The sequence below is a fragment of the Podarcis muralis genome, chromosome 1, assembly GCF_964188315.1.
Source record: "Podarcis muralis chromosome 1, rPodMur119.hap1.1, whole genome shotgun sequence".
Taxonomy (NCBI): domain Eukaryota; kingdom Metazoa; phylum Chordata; class Lepidosauria; order Squamata; family Lacertidae; genus Podarcis; species Podarcis muralis.
Genome location: NC_135655.1, coordinates 82,369,630 through 82,385,904, shown reverse-complemented (window position 1 = coordinate 82,385,904; position 16,275 = coordinate 82,369,630). Strand labels below are relative to the sequence as shown.

Here is a 16,275-nt window from a genome sequence, read left to right as displayed (position 1 = left end):
AGATAGATAGATAGATAGATAGATAGATGATAGATGACAGACAGACAGATACAGATATCACATATGATTATATCCTGATTTCTTTTCTGGCAACCTGAAATCCATTTGGATGCATAACCATGCTTACGGGATGGGATTTTTTTCTTGATTCATGGAATCACATCACAGAATTGGGTGGAAGACCTAGGTTTTTGTGTGTAGCATGCTATTGCTGTGGAAGAGAATGCACTGCAGAGCTGTTCTGGGTTCATTATAATGCCTTTCACCACTTGGGAGCAGCATTAATCTCATAAAGATGAGCATTCTTGGGGAACAGCAGAGAATTATGTGACACCTTAGTGCTGCCACGAGACATCTCCCTATCCACCCTCTGCAGCTGATGAGCATGTTCACTCCTCTAGAATGTAAACGTCTTGCAATGTTGTGTAAACATTTCTCATTTATTGCTTCTTAATTAGTTACAGTTTACAAACTGAAAATCTCAAACTTGCTTCAAGAATTCTTCCTGGTGATGGAACACACCATACAACAAACGTGCTTGATGCTTGGAATACAAGATTTCCTGCTGCAGTAGGTTGTCCATTTAGCTCCCAATGTCACCCATCAATGAACTAAGTCAAATTAATGGGGTGGGGCAAATTTTTCAGCCTGAAGGCCACACTCACCTTAGGGCAATTTTCTGGGGGCCACATGCAAGCGGTGGGAGGGGAAATGCCCTTAGGCTTCTGATTTTATTAAAATGTTAAACTAGCATTTTAGCCACCTTCTCTGATTAACTTTTTTAGTGTCTTTGTGTGCTGGCATTTTTAGTTGCACTTTGAGGCCCCCAGGATTCCACCCCCCTTGAAATAACTTCTTTTTAGTAATTGGAGACATATCCAAATGCTTCATACTCAAAATAGACTCATTGAAATAAATGGTTTTTAGTTGTTATTATGAGTTTTGGGAGGTGAGAACCTCCCCCCAATAACCTCTACATTCAGTGAAGGGTTAGAAATTCATGAGCAAACTCATAAATTCATGAATTTAGCAAGGGCTGGAAATAATACCAGCTAGCTTCCTCATGAGGCTCACTGTGTGTGGGTCATTGAGGAAACAAAAGGCTGATAAAGGCCTGCTTTGTTTGATAATGGCAAGGCATTGGCAAAACATCAGACTCTCTGCCCAGTAGCTTTTAAGGTTGGTAGGGTTACCATTGGCATTGGCAAAACATCAGACTCTCTGCCCAGTAGCTTTTAAGGTTGGTAGGGTTACCATTGGCCTGATGTAAGCAATAGCAAAAAAGAAGAAGCAAGCCTTTTGCAGTGGACTTGAGAAACAGAGGTTGGGGATGCTGGAAGCGGAAGGTTTGTTTTCTGCAAGTACCACTAGGAAACAGGAGGAGGAAGACATGGCAGAACTTCATGTTAGGACTGAAGGGCAGTCACCATGCTGGCTGGCTGGAGCAGGCTGTTACAGACAGACACAGCTTTGGTGCTTAGGATGCCTCTGAATCCAATGCTGCACTGTTGGAAAGGACAAGCCCCTCTAGAGATGCAAATGCTGTGAGCTCTCCATAAAACTCAGGTGTAAATATGTGTGTAAAAACCGTACTTCATAAAGACCCTAGCCTCTGTTGTGCCTCATTTCCTCCAAAGAAACACAAACCCTGGTGAAGTGTCAAGAACCCTGGAATCTCTTGCTACTGCTCAACAGAGATTGGGGTGGCTTGATTCAATAGTTCTACTCTGAATACAACTAATGTTGGATACAACATTTGGGTTTTCTGAAAGGGGTGGGGAACCTCCAGCCCACAAGTCTTTATACTTTGATCATGTAAACCACCCTGTGATCTTTGGATGAAGGGTGCTATAAAAATTTAATTAATAATAGTAATAAGTCAAGTGCAGAGCCAATTTACAATGGTCCCAGGGTATGATCGGGAAAGCACATGGAGCCATTTGGTAAAGCTGAGCACGTCTGGATCTGGTCAGTACCTGGTCAGGTGACCTCCACAAACCGCATTTATGCCAAATACAAATGTAAGAAAATAGTCACAAATAATTGAATAAAATGCAAAGTAAATGGGATGTCATTGGTAGGACTGTTGGGGCTTTTGGCTGGCTGGAATGACTCCTCAAACTCTCATAATGCCGATTGCTTGCCTGAAAGAAAGATGGAGAGGTGTATGGCTAGGTGTGTAGAAGTTTACATTCACTGCTCTGCGCACTTTTGCCTCTGTTTCCACCCACCACAGGCATATGGCTCCCAGAAGCTTGTCAGTGAGGGAATGTGGCCTTCAGATTGAAAAAAGATTTCCCATCCCTGTTCTACGTGAGCAGGAATTCTGAATACACAGGTAAGGCAATAAGTTTCAAGAGACCATTGTGATGAATATAAGATCTGGACCCCAGCATGCAACACTGAACGACCTATTCAAAGAGACCTTATATGGTGTCTCTCTCCCTCTCGCCAACCAACTTGACAACCAAAATGACAGGTATTATTTCCCTTTTAACAAAATGAGGTGCTCAGGTTGTTCCATCAAAATGGGTTCTTTACTCATCTTCATGTCAGGCAACAAACTTCTGTGCTTTTAAAGAAAGTACTGTGTTTTTGTTTTTTGCAGTTTGCTAAGGTTTCCTATCAAATGTTAGTCAAAATGCTATGAACTTTACTTAACTTTTCAAGGCCACTTTTCTGCATGTCATTAATCTACCCCCCAGGAGATGCAAAGAGCATTTTAATTTTCCCAGCAGGTCTTGTCTTGAAAGACAGAGGTATGAGTTTATCTCTCTATCAAAGCAGCATTATGTTGGATGGAAGGAAACCATCAACTCTGTCTTACATATCCTCTGGAACAGAGAATGGCTGTCATCCTTCTTATCTAACAGGTATGACCATTTCTCCAATGTAAAGGGGAAAAAGGGCTGGTGATGAGATGTTCAGAGAAATTAGAAGCTTTGAGTGAAGCACGTGTGCCAAAGTGTGAGAAAGTGATGAGAAAGATATTCTCCTCTGGAATATTTCAAAACAGTACTGTTGCTTTCTTAAAGTATCTTTTGAAGCTCTTGTACTAACGCAAAATATAATTTCAATAAGACTGAAGGCTTGATTGGTAGATATATCAACTAAAGTTTGTTAGTTGATTGAGTGAAGGTTGGTAACTCGAATTAGCAAGAGCCAAATGTGGCAGAAGAGCCAAGAGGTTATTAGGGGGGCTAAATTAGTTGCTACGAGTTTCTATAACAGGGAATCAATAAAAGTTAAGGAAAACTTTTTATTCTTACATTAAATTCAAGTTACATTGCACTTTAAAAGAATATATGAAAAGGAACCTGTGTTTCTTGTAAAATCACTATGGGATGTTTGATGGGAAGCAATGCATAAACAAAATGTTACAGAGGCTTGACTGACCTCACTCAGAAGCCATGCATTTAGTGTCATTGGTCCTATGCTGTAAAACAGGGACATCCAACTCCCAATAGACTGCAATCTGCTCACAGTATACAAAAACTGGCAGTGATCTACCCATTGTTGCTGAGCTTTTTTGGGAAAGGCAAAATTGTTTTAGGAAGCCAAAATTGTTTTTCCCCCTTTGGGTGGTCAGGGGGAGGAGCTCACTGAGGGGCCCAAGATCTACCAGCATCTACCAGGAACACCCCACGATCTACCAGTGGATCATGATCTACCTGTTGGACATGTCTGCTGTAAAACACTCCCCAACAGAGATTGGGCAGGCATCCTCCCTTTTGACTTTTCAGATGTCTCTTAAAGACCTTTCTATGCCAACAGGCCTATGAAGTTGTTTAGCATGTTATTGAGTAGCCAATCATTATAACAATTGCTCTGTATTACCTTAATGGTTTTTATGTTTTTATATTGTACCATACTGCCCTGATATTTAATGAGATGGTGGTATATACGGTAAATAAATAAATTAACAAATAAGAATAAGAATAAAGAATAAACAGTACATTATTTTAATGAAACTGACTAATTGGTTAAAGAGCTAAAATTATATTAAATTCGTTGATAATCCTATATTAAAATTATGCTTACCTATATTTAAAATTAAAATTAAAATTAAATAAAAGACAGACAAGTTTTTAAAAAGCATTTAGGCACCCTTTAATCATGATTATCATGCCTCTCTCCCCCTGCTTTGTCATTGCTATACAAATAGATATTGTGATAGTATTATATGCCCTAATGTTGAAGTAGTGAGTGCCTCATCATTTACCATATAGCACTTTTAATTTGCACAGTGTTTCATAATCTTACAATGAGCACAGACACTTTATGGAATAGATTACTGCTCCCACTTTTCAGAGGCAGTGTGTTTTCCAGTGCCAAAGATGGAGCATGAGTCTCTTAATCTCAGGGCTGCAGGCTTGAGAGCCACATTGGGCAAAAGATTCCTGCATTGCAAGGGGTTGGACTAGATGACCCTCGCGGTCACTTCCAACTCGACAGTTCTATGTTGCTATGATGCAAGTTCTCCAGGCCATAGTTCCAACCCGATCCGACAGGTTTGGTGTGAATTCTTATGAGAGCATTGCATGGGCTGGTTATCCCTAAACCCTGCACTTTTGCTCCGTAAACTGCTATGTGAAGTAAAAATGCTAATCTGCATTCTTAGTAGACACTGAAGGATATGTGCCTCCTGCTACTGAATTCATGCTCCTCACAGTGCAGATGGCAGTGGAAGCAAAAGCCTGTCACAGGGCAGAAACTAGCATGGAAAGGGCCAGAGGGAGCACCTTAGTCATATTATTGTCTCTGATAATACTTGAAGCATTATCCCCAAGTTTCTTCAGATGCTGAAGTCCACCCATATGGTTGGAGTTATTACTGAATTCCCGTTTTTATAATATTCTTTTACTGATTTTATGCTGTAGCTTTGTTTTTATGTATTCATTGTTTTACTGTATTTTGAAATAATAGGCAGCTCAGAAATGTTTTTAAATAATTAAATAAAGAAATAAGATTTTATACCCCCTTTCTACTGAAGTACACAAGGCAGCTTACCTAAAATCAGCACAGTACCAAAATACAACCCCAAAGCAAAATGACATATTTTCCCTATGTTCCCCTCAGCTAAGTTAGTGAAACTCCTCACAATAATAATAATAATAATAATAATAATAATTTATTATTTATACCCCGCCCATCTGGCTGGGCCTCCCCAGCCACTCTGGGCGGCTTCCATAAAAACCAAAAATACAATAAAATATCACATGTTAAAAACTTCCCTGAACAGGGCTGCCTTAAGATGTCTCTTGAATGTCAGGTAGTTATTTATCACTTTGACATCTGCTGGAAGGGCGTTCCACAGGGTGGGCGCCACTACCGAGAAGGCCCTCTGCCTGGTTCCCTGTAGCTTTGCTTCTCGCAATGAGGGAACCGCCAGAAGGCCCTCGGCGCTGGACCTCAGCGTCCGGGCAGAATGATGGGGGTGGAGACGCTCCTTCAGGTATACTGGACCGAGGCCGTTTAGGGCTTTAAAGGTCAGCACCAACACTTTGAATTGTGCTCGGAAACGTACTGGGAGCCAATGCAAGTCTTTCAAGACCGGTGTTATATGGTCTCGGCGGCCGCTCCCAGTCACCAGTCTAGCTGCCGCATTCTGGATTAGTTGTAGTTTCCGAGTCACCTTCAAAGGTAGCCCCACGTAGAGTGCATTGCAGTAGTCCAAGCGGGAGATAACCAGAGCATGTACCACTCTGGCGAGACAGTCCGCAGGCAGATAGGGTCTCAGCCTACGTACCAGATGGAGCTGGTAAACAGCTGCCCTGGACACGGATTTGACCTGTGCCTCCATGGACAGCTGTGAGTCCAAAATGACTCCCAGGCTGCGCACCTGGTCCTTCAGGGGCACAGTTACCCCATTCAGGACCAGGGAATCCTCCACACCTGCCCGCCTCCTGTCCCCCAAAAACAGTACTTCTGTCTTGTCAGGATTCAACCCCAATCTGTTAGCCACCATCCATCCTCCAACCGCCTCCAGACACTCACACAGGACCTTCACCGCCTTCACTGGTTCTGATTTAAAAGAGAGGTAGAGCTGGGTATCATCCGCATACTGATGAACACCCAGCCCAAACCTCCGGATGATCTCTCCCAGCGGCTGCATGTAAATGTTGAAAAGCATGGGGGAGAGGACAGAACCCTGAGGCACCCCACAAGTGAGAGCCCAGGGGTCTGAACACTCATCCCCCACCACCACTTTCTGAACACGGCCCAGGAGGAAGGAGCGGAACCACTGTATAACAGTGCCCCCAGCTCCCAGCCCCTCAAGACGGTCCAGAAGGATGCTATGGTCGATGGTATCAAACGCCGCTGAGAGATCCAGCAGAACTAGGAAACAGCTCTCACCTTTGTCCCTAGCCCGCCGGAGATCATCAACCAGTGCGACCAAGGCAGTTTCAGTCCCATGATGAGGCCTGAATCCCGACTGGAAGGGATCCAAATGGTCCGCTTCTTCCAGGCGTGCCTGGAGTTGTTCGGCAACCGCTCGCTCAATCACCTTGCCCAGGAATGGAAGATTTGAGACTGGGCGATAGTTGGCCATCGTGGCCGCATCTAAAGATGGTTTTTTAAGAAGCGGTTTAATAACCGCCTCTTTCAGCGGGTCTGGGAAGGCTCCCTCACGGAGGGAAGCATTCACCACCCCACGAAGCCCATTGCCCAGTCCTTCCCGGCTAGCTTTTATAAGCCAGGATGGGCAAGGATCCAGGAGGCAGGTGGTTGGCTTCACTCGTCCAAGCAGCCTGTCCACATCCTCGGAGGTAACAGATTGGAATTGATCCCACTCAACTTGACTAGACAGAACTCTAGCACTCTCCCGCCCCGGCCCTGCTCCCACGGTGGAGTCTACTTCTTCCCGAATCTGAGCGATTTTATCTGCAAAAAACTTTGCAAAATCATTGCAGGAGAACATGTGGCCCGTACTGGGCCCCGATGTTGCAGGTGGTTCCGCTAAATTGTGAACCACCTGAAAAAGTCTCCTGCTGCTGTTTTCTGCAGATGCAATAGAGGCGGCGAAGAAATTCTTCTTCGCCGTCGCTATCGCCACTTGGTAGGCTCGACGTTGAGCTCTAACCTGTGTCCGGTCAGATTCGGAATGAGTTCTCCGCCACCGGCGCTCTAGCCGTCTCAACGATTGTTTCATTGCCCTCAGATCCGTGGAAAACCACGGGGCTGTCCGGGCTCCATGCAATCGGAGAGGGCGCTTCGGAGCCAAACAGTCAATAGCCCTGGTTAACTCCACATTCCAGCGGGCCACCAGGGAATCAGCTGAAAGGCCATCAACATGGGATAAAGCATCCCCTACCACTCTCTGGAAACCATTTGGATCCATCCGAATTGGTCCCACCTCCCTGCAGAGGGGATGGGTCGCAGAGAAGTCCAGTTGCACCAGGAAGTGATCTGACCATGGCACTTCTTTCGTTTCGCTTTTACTTAGTGTCAGATCACCAACATCCATAGAGGTAAACACCAGGTCCAAGGCATGTCCACGGCTATGGGTTGGGCCAGACTTATTCAGGGACAGCCCCATGGAGGCCATGCTTTCCACGAAGTCCCGAGCGGCCCCTTGTAAGGTCGTGTCGGCATGGATGTTAAAATCCCCTAGGACGACCAAGCTAGGTGTCTCCAGGAGAACATCCGCCACGACCTGAAGCAGCTCGGGCAGGGAATCCTTGGTGCAGCGGGGAGGTTGGTTTACCTTCAAGTTTTTACACAGTGACTGGATATGCGGGCCATCCCTTATGAAGTAGTCTCTGTAGCTATGGTGGAGCAGGTGAACAGGGAATCAAACAGAAACGGCTCTCTCGATTGGTTAACCTGGATTTTTTTAAAAAAAGGTGAACTTGTGCATACATTCTTGGACTGTTACATGTACAAAATGCTAAAACTTTCTCTTTCTTGCAGATACCCCCCAAATTTGTCACCCCTCCTTACAGTTTTCTAGTGATAGTTATCATCTCGTGGAAGTAAGTACTGTGCATATCATCATGATTTGTTTTATCATCATGATTTGTTAGCAGCTTTGGGGTGCAGAGAAGGATTATTTAAGAAACCAGAAAACAGCTCAGCCTGCAATCCTAACCCTGCTTACTTTGGAGTGAGCCCCACTGAATTAAGTAGGACTTCCTTTTAAATATACATGGTTAAGATTGTGCTGTAAAGCTCTCTTGTTCTGAGTTTTATATAAAAAATAAAGTATTATATGTGCATAATTGTGCTTATATACTGAGAGAAAGATAGGGCAAAGAAGGGAGCAGGGAAGTACCATAGTATTAAAAATACTTTAAATGCACACACATATATACAAACACACACCTCTGTCCCCATTAGTTTTTCACTGAATAAATATTTGTATAAGCTACTGTTTTATTGTTTTAAAGCTGTGACTGTGTAAATATCTTCCTGCTGGTTTATAGTTTAATGCAGAGGTGGATAACTGGTCGGCCCCATAGGTTGCTGGCCTCCTAACGCTCATCAACCCCAGTCAGTCAGTTGTCAGGCATGATGGGAGTTGTAGTACAGCAGCATCTGGAGGGCCACAACTTCCCCAACTCTATTCTACTGATTGGTGTTCTTTATTCTGAAAGTTTTATTCTGTTTTAATACAAGTTTTAAAACTAATATATTGCATTATGGAGCATTGCATTGTTGTGCTTAATAGTTATATTCCTGTTCACCATCTTGAGTGCAAGTAATGCAGAAAGGTTGTGTGTGTGTGTGTTGTGTTTTTTTTGTGTGTGTGTGTGTGTGTATCATAGAACATTAATGGCAGACATTGCTGTTGCATGAGGCACATGGAGACTGATCTCCCTTTTGCCTTCGGCAAGCAGGTTTTTCAGGATTTGTAAAGCTACTGATTCTCAATTTATTCACATCTCCAAACACTATATTCACAACTTGAATATATTCCTATTATGCCAAATAGAGCAACTCATTTTTATTACCCTTATGACAACACTTGTGAAGGTTTTCAGTTGGATAAACGGTGATTATGGAAAGCAGCGTTTCAGAATGGATGGGTTGTTAAGCACATTCACCTTCTCTTTCAGATACAGGTAACAGACAAAATCTGAGGGGAAACCTGCTCTTAGAGCAACTTCTCTGCTGTCTCCCTACTCAGATCGGCAAGTGCTGCTTCTGCATATATGAATATGAAAACAGAAGCAATGGTGAAGGGGAATCAGACAACAGTGACTGAGTTCATTCTCCTTGGTTTCACAGATCATCAAATGACACAGGTAGTCCTCTTTGTGCTCTTCCTGGCCATCTATGTGGCCACCCTGGTGGGGAACATCGGCATCATGACGTTAATCTGGATCAGTCCCTCTCTGCACAGTCCAATGTACTTTTTTCTCAACAATCTGGCCTTCCTAGACCTCAGTTACTCCTCTGCCATTACTCCCAAGATGCTGGCCAGTTTCTTAACAGGAAGGAAAACTATTTCGCTTGCAGGATGCATTGCGCAAATGTATCTGTTTGCTTCCTTTGCAGATGCGGAATGCCTCCTGCTGGCTGCCATGGCGTACGACCGCTACATGGCCATTTGTAACCCGCTGCTTTATCCGGTTCTCATGTCACGCAAGGTTTGTGTCTGGCTAGTAGCTGGCTCCTATCTCACAGGCGGCATGAGCTCATTTATGCACACTTACTTTACATTCCGCCTCTCCTTCTGCAATTCCAATGTCATCAATCATTTCTTCTGTGACATCCCTCCTCTGTTGGCCCTCTCCTGCTCCAACACCCACTTCAATGAAATCCTGCTCTTTGCCCTTTGTGGATTCATCCAAACGAGCACTTTCATGTTCATCCTTATCTCTTATGCCTGCATCCTTTGCACCATCCTAAGGATCCACTCAGCAGAAGGCCGCCACAAAGCCTTTTCCACCTGCACGTCCCACTTGACAGCTGTCACTTTGTACTATGGTACTCTTCTCTTCACATACTTGCGCCCAAGCTCCAGCTATACTCTGGACACAGACAAAATAATCTCAGTGTTTTATACTGTGATTTTCCCCATGTTGAACCCATTGATCTACAGCTTGAGAAATGAAGAGGTGAAGGATACCCTCGGCAAAATATTGCAAAGGAAAGTGATGGTACTCAGAGGTCGATAGCAAGATTTCCATTTATTATTGGCGGCATAAACACCACCACTTGCCATACAGATTTGAATCTATGGATCCACAACAACAGAATGCTACACCCTTTACAGTACTTGTGGTTGTATTATATTTAAGGTTGCCACACATCTGGAATTTCCCGGGCATATCTGGAATATTGCATTTGGAAGCAGTGTCTGGGTAGGAATCGCAAAAATATTTGGGAAAATCCAGACATATGGCAACCCATGTCAGCAATATTGTTTTTGGCTATTTCCCTTAAAAATAACTCAAAAAACTTCAAAAGGGTTTGCCCAACAAATTTGGCCAAAACTCAAAAAGCTAAACAACTTTGGCAAAGGAAGAAGAAGCTCAGCAACTTTTCTGGCTGGATTTTCACCATTTGGAATATGTTGACCCGAATAATATTGCTTCAATTCGGTTTTGCAGGTGATCATTACTTCATTTAAAACCATTTACTTAACCAGTGATATTTAGATGTTTAATGGCTGTGTGGGACATAGCAGCTTTCTAATGGAAAAGTTGGAGAACATTACATCTTTTGGAAGAGGTGATGAAGACATTTTCAAATAGATACACTGTGAGTCATATGATTTGTGGATCACGGTCATAAAGTTTCTCTCAGTTATGAAAACACTGTAAGTGCTCTGGATAAGAGTTCCTATAAACAATTTATTGGGACAGTATAAAATAGTATTTTCACTGAAGCTTTATTCAGAAATTGTTCTCTTCATGCTCAGAAGCATCTTACTGAAAACACAATGCTGGAATAGATGGACCTGTGGTTTGTACTGTCAGTGATCACCTTCTAGACCTGGAGACACATTTCTAATCATTTTCTGAATTGCCATGAGTGCATCATGATTATATGTCACACACAGTTAGGAATGGGCCTAATGTTTCCCAGTGGACAATTCAGTGTAAAAGGGGGTGTTTCAGGGGGTTGAGAGATCCCCATATGAATATATTTAGGGTAGGCCCTTATGCATCATCAAAGAGGCGGGCAAAAGAGGGCACATATTTGCATAAAATTAGCATCGGCTAATGCACACAGATAGAAATAATTACTATAATTTAAATAGAAATATGTCTCACCATAGTGAGAAGGAATGTGACCTGTGTGCCTGCTAAGTCTGTTGTGGTTCAGGTGTTGTTGATGAGGAGTTTCAAGGCTTCCTCACTCTCTCCCTCCCTGTGGTTCTTTAAGCTGGACTCAACAGCTTTAAACAGTGGGCTGTCCTCTGTAAAAGCAGGACACACAACCACCCTAGTCATATTTGCCACCCCCAACAGGTGTTACTTGGGCATTATTTTTGTTCCCCTTTAAAATTTCCCTTTGCGATCCTAGTAATGGTGATGTTGCTGCCCAGCCAATCAGATTTGGTTATTTGAGGGCAAGCACAGCTAATGAAGAGCAAGTAAAGGTCTGAATTAGTTTGGTTTGCTTTTGATGACATCGTCACATAGCCAGGTCAGAGTGGCATTGCCGCTGTTACTGGTGGGAGATGGGCACTTTGATGAAAAGGGCCACAGTAAAGCTGCAGCCATTTTCAGTAGCAGTAGCCACCAGTTATAGTGTTGCCATTGGAATAGGGAGCAGCGAGCTAAGGACTGCCTCCTCAGTGAGTGGGGCCTGCCTAAATTGCTGGGACTTCTCTCTGTAATGGCCTCAGGAAAAAAGGGGCCCTGATCACAAACGGTGAGTGGGATTTTTCCCAGGGGAGGAAACCACATACACCCCCATTATAACCCAGCCTTAAGGTAAAGGTAAAGGTCCAGTCGTGACCGACTCTAGGGTTGCGGCGCTCATCTTGCTTTATTGGCCGAGGGACCCGGTGTACAGCTTCCGGATCATGTGGCGAGCATGACTAAGCCGCTTCTGGTGAACCAGAGCAGCGCACGGAAACGCCGTTTACCTTCCCGCCGAAGCAGTACCTACTTATTTACTTGCACTTTGACGTGCTTTCGAACTGCTAGGTTGGCAGGAGCAGGGACCAAGCAACAGGAGCTCACCCTGTTGCGGGGATTCGAACCGCCAACCTTCTGATCGGCAAGTCCTAGACTCTGTGGTTTAACCCACAGCGCCACCCACGCCCCTAACCCAGCCTGTCCTTTTCTGTGAGCACTCACAACCACCCTTCACATAATTTATTAACCCAGCCTTAGATAATAAATTATTTGAAGGGTGGTTGTGAGCAGTGGCGTAGCGTGGGGGGTGCAGGGGGGGGGGCCGGGCGCACCAGGCGCAACATCTGGGGTTAGGGCAAATTCACAGGTTAGGGGGCGCAAATCCACGGGTTAGGGGGCGCAAATCCATGGGTTAGGGGGCGCAAATTACTTGCCTTGCCCCGGGTGCTGACAACCCACGCTACGCCACTGGTTGTGAGTGCTCACAGAAAAGGAAAAGAAGCCCAATTTCATTTGTGTTTCAGTGACTGAGCCTGGTCTTCACTAATCATCACCTGCTGTGTGTGTGTAATTCCCCCCCTAAAGGATACCGTGTGTATCTCCAGACATGCAGTGAACATGCACCTGGAAGCATAGGTGCCAACTCCCTGGAGCCCTGGGTGCCTGAGCACCCACAAGATTCCCCATGAAGGGGCCGGGCACCCACAAATTTCAGTGCCAGGGGCATGTATACTGCATGGCACCCACAGCCCCGGGGACCCATGGTCACGAGGCCAAGCTGGCACTCCTGCCTAGAAGCCATAGTTATTCTTTCATTCTAGCATGTATTTATGGAAATGGACATCTCTACTTGACATTGTATGATTTGCCATAGTAAACACCAGCAGATCTGTTCTGCAACCAAAAGCATGAATTGGCCCTTTCATGTTGTATTCCTGCGCACAAAGAGTAGGGAAGGGGGAGAAATTTTATTCAGTTCTCCTTTAAAGGGGAATCTAACTAAACTGCACTTTCTGAAACAACACAAGGAGCCAAACACAGACATCCTTCAGAATTTACACTTCTGCAAATTTTGCAATGCAGTTCCCTAGGCAAGTAATCTCTCTTTCTCGCTCTCTCTCTCTCTCTCTCTCTGTGTGTGTGTGTGTGTGTATGGCGAGGTATGCATGAAACTGCATATATTGGTGAAAAGCATACAAACGTGCATTATATTAAGGGAAATTGCTTTGCAACTATGTGTGTATTTGAATAAATTCACACTAAAATGCTGATGAATTTTCATGAGGACTTTAAAAACTAATTCACATTAAAAAACAACAACATTCTACTTCAATTTGTAAGTGTGGAGAAATGAACTCTAGATTGGAAAAATGAGAAACTGAAACCAGCAAATTTGCCCATCATCACATGGATGTAAGCTCAGTTGGAATCTGCGGGGCTGACCCATGAGGAAACATGTATAGGATTGTTCTCTCAGTGAAGCAATGCTGTTTTTTGCTGTTGATGTTCAGGCTTACTGGTTGAATTGGTTCATTTTTGTCACCCAGTTTTCTGCCAATTTCTATCTCATGCTTCATTGGGAAGAGAGAGTGAAAGATGGCACCAAGAAGCAATGGAGAAACACTCCTTTTCTCTTGAATCAGTACTATTCTGTACTAGGGGATCCTCAGGTTCCACTTCTTTGTCACATTACATCAGCCCTTTAACAAACACAAATCAAATTTCATGCCAAAAAGACAAGAAAGAAGGAGGATGAAAAGAATAATGGAGGGTGTGGGGGAAAGAGTCAAGTAATTATTTCCCTATAAAATATGCTGGAATACGGTACAGGGAAACACCAATTATCAATGAATAGGTTTAAAAATGTTTCTACATTTATGTAATGTGGTTTCAGGGTTGGGGGTGCTTCCTTCTCCCTGTTCAGAACCCCTCCCCCTGCAGTGTCAGATGAGCAAATATATCACTGAGAAAATGACATTCAACCATTCAGAATAGGAATCATGGAAAGATGCTATATATCCTAAGTCAGACAATTGGTCAATCTAGCACAATATTTTTTTACTCTGACTGGCAGCTGCTCTCCAGTATTTCAGATAGGGATCTCTCCCAGCCCCACCTGGGATCTTCTGCATGCAAAGCAGATGCTCTACCAGTGAGCCACATCAAAACAACATAGTACATTAGAACCAAACCATGTGGAAGTGTGGCTTCTTCATACTCAGGTGTCTCTGACCAGGTTTATAGATTCTTCTGGACCACTCCTTTACAAGTCTATCTATACACAAAGTAGATAACAAATGGACTAAGAAGAGCTTGTGTCCCCTTTTCTCTGCATTTCATCACTAACAGCAGCACACATGTCTCTCCAATGTTCTCTTCAAGGCATCCTTCACCTCTTTGTTCCTCAGGCAGTAGATCAATGGGTTCACCATGGGAAACACCACCGTGTAAAACACTGAGATTATTTTGTCTGTGTCCATGGCATAGCTGGAACTAGGACGTAGATACATGAATAAGAGGGTGCCATAGAAAAGGGCAACAGCTGTCAAATGGGAGGTGCATGTGGAAAAGGCTTTCAGGCGGCCATCGGTTGAGGGCATCCTCAAGATGGTGCAAAGGATGCAGGCATAAGAGATGATGATGAGCACAAATGTGCTCATTTGGATGAATCCACACAGGGCAAAGAGTAGGATTTCATTGAAGTGGGTGTTGGAGCAGGAGAGGGCCAACAAAGGAGGGATATCGCAGAAGAAATGGTTGATGACATTGGAACTGCAGAAGGAGAGACGGAAGGTAAGACAAGTGTGCACCAGTGAGGTCATGCTGCCTGTGAGATAGGAGCCAACTACCAGACATAAGCACACTTTGCGTGACATGAAAAGTGGATAGAGTAGTGGGTTACAAATGGCCATGTAGCGGTCGTATGCCATGGCAGCCAGCAGGAGGCATTCTGCATCTGCAAAGGCAGCAAACAGAAACATTTGCACAATGCATCCTGCGAATGATATGCTCTTCCTCTCTGCTATGAAGTTGGCCAGCATCTTGGGGGTAATGGTGGAGGAATAACTGAGGTCCAGGAATGCCAGATTGTTTAGGAAAAAGTACATAGGACTGTGCAGAGACGGACTGATCCAGATTAATGTGATGATGCCAAAGTTCCCCACCAAAGTGGCCAGAAAGATGGCCAGGAAGAGCACAAAGAGAATGGTCTTGATCTCCTGACGATCTGTGAAACCAAGGAGAATGAACTCCGTCACTGCCGTGAAATTTCCCTTGGCCATTTCCTCCCGTTTTTGTTTCATTGCATCTGGATCTATGGTAGGTGAATCAAGAAGAAGAATGAGCTGTGGGGACAATGAAATGGTTTTAGAAAGTAGTTTCCTCTGCCTCTCCCTTGAAACTAGAAGGAGAGTAAATATTCTCAAAAGCTGCCTTGTATATTTTATAGGGAGGTGTGCGATATATGGCAAAATTAAATAAACAAACAACAACAAATAAATAAATATTACCCTTGTGAGAACATTTTGGGTGTGGTTGCAGTTGCTTGAAGGAGCAGTGTGGGAGGGCTCTTTGCAGAGAACTTTGCAGAGAACAGTCTTCTTTTTGAAAGATGTCCTCTGTTTGAAGGGCTACCTGGTTCTCAGCCAGGGTATCACATGACGGCTCCTGAGGCTGCCTCACCAGTAGTGGCTGGTGAGGAGGGGCAGTGCCCATGTTCTTGGCCTCCTGTCAGCAGAGCTGCTGCTTACTGGGAGTGCACTGGTGGAGCCACTATTACTTTAGTAATTTGGGCCACAGCTTAATTGGGCATTTCACGAAGGAGATCTACAGAACTCTGATTGAGGTGTAAACTATTGCAAGAGTGTGTAAAAGTACCTTAAATGGTTAATTTGTAAATGCTATGGCTCAAGTGTGATTAGAAACCTCACTTGCTGACCTGAATTTGCCTTCTCTCTTTGATGATAAAGGACACTTTGCACGTGCTCAGAGCTACTGTATCTTCCTTATTGCCATGTATTTCTCAGAGTTGAGCCTTGGTATTAAAATATTTTACAGGGCTTCAACCTCATGAACCCTAACTGAAATTAAGCCAAAAATACCACTGCATAATAGTCAACATGCTTAGAAATAAGTTGTCTCTGTGTGTGTTTATTGACTGCTCAGAACAACTTGCTGCCAATAAACCTCTATTTATAGAACTTCATTCTTTATAAGCACTTGCTTATTTTTTTAAAAA

At 44.0% G+C, this 16,275-nt stretch overlaps 3 protein-coding genes across 3 annotated transcripts in view; 1 reads left to right on the top strand and 2 right to left on the bottom strand.

The window, feature by feature from the left end:
* LOC114601534 (apelin receptor) overlaps nt 1-16,275 on the bottom strand; it is a 492,419-nt gene that overhangs the window by 164,247 nt on the left and 311,897 nt on the right. The window lies entirely within an intron of this gene.
* LOC114601685 (olfactory receptor 5AS1-like) lies at nt 9,156-10,124 on the top strand. Its single transcript, XM_028739068.2, has one exon. The coding sequence runs from the start codon at nt 9,156-9,158 to the stop codon at nt 10,122-10,124; it is 969 nt and encodes a 322-aa protein (XP_028594901.2).
* On the bottom strand, nt 14,381-15,388 carry LOC114584299 (olfactory receptor 5AS1-like). Its single transcript, XM_028706036.2, has one exon. It carries the CDS (start codon nt 15,338-15,340, stop codon nt 14,381-14,383), a length of 960 nt encoding a protein of 319 aa, XP_028561869.2. The 5' UTR covers nt 15,341-15,388.

Excerpts from the sequence above, each read along its gene's own strand:
- LOC114584299 (XM_028706036.2), bottom strand. The coding sequence starts at position 15,340 with ATGAAACAAAAACGGGAGGAAATGGCCAAGGGAAATTTCACGGCAGTG.
- LOC114601685 (XM_028739068.2), top strand. The coding sequence starts at position 9,156 with ATGAATATGAAAACAGAAGCAATGGTGAAGGGGAATCAGACAACAGTG.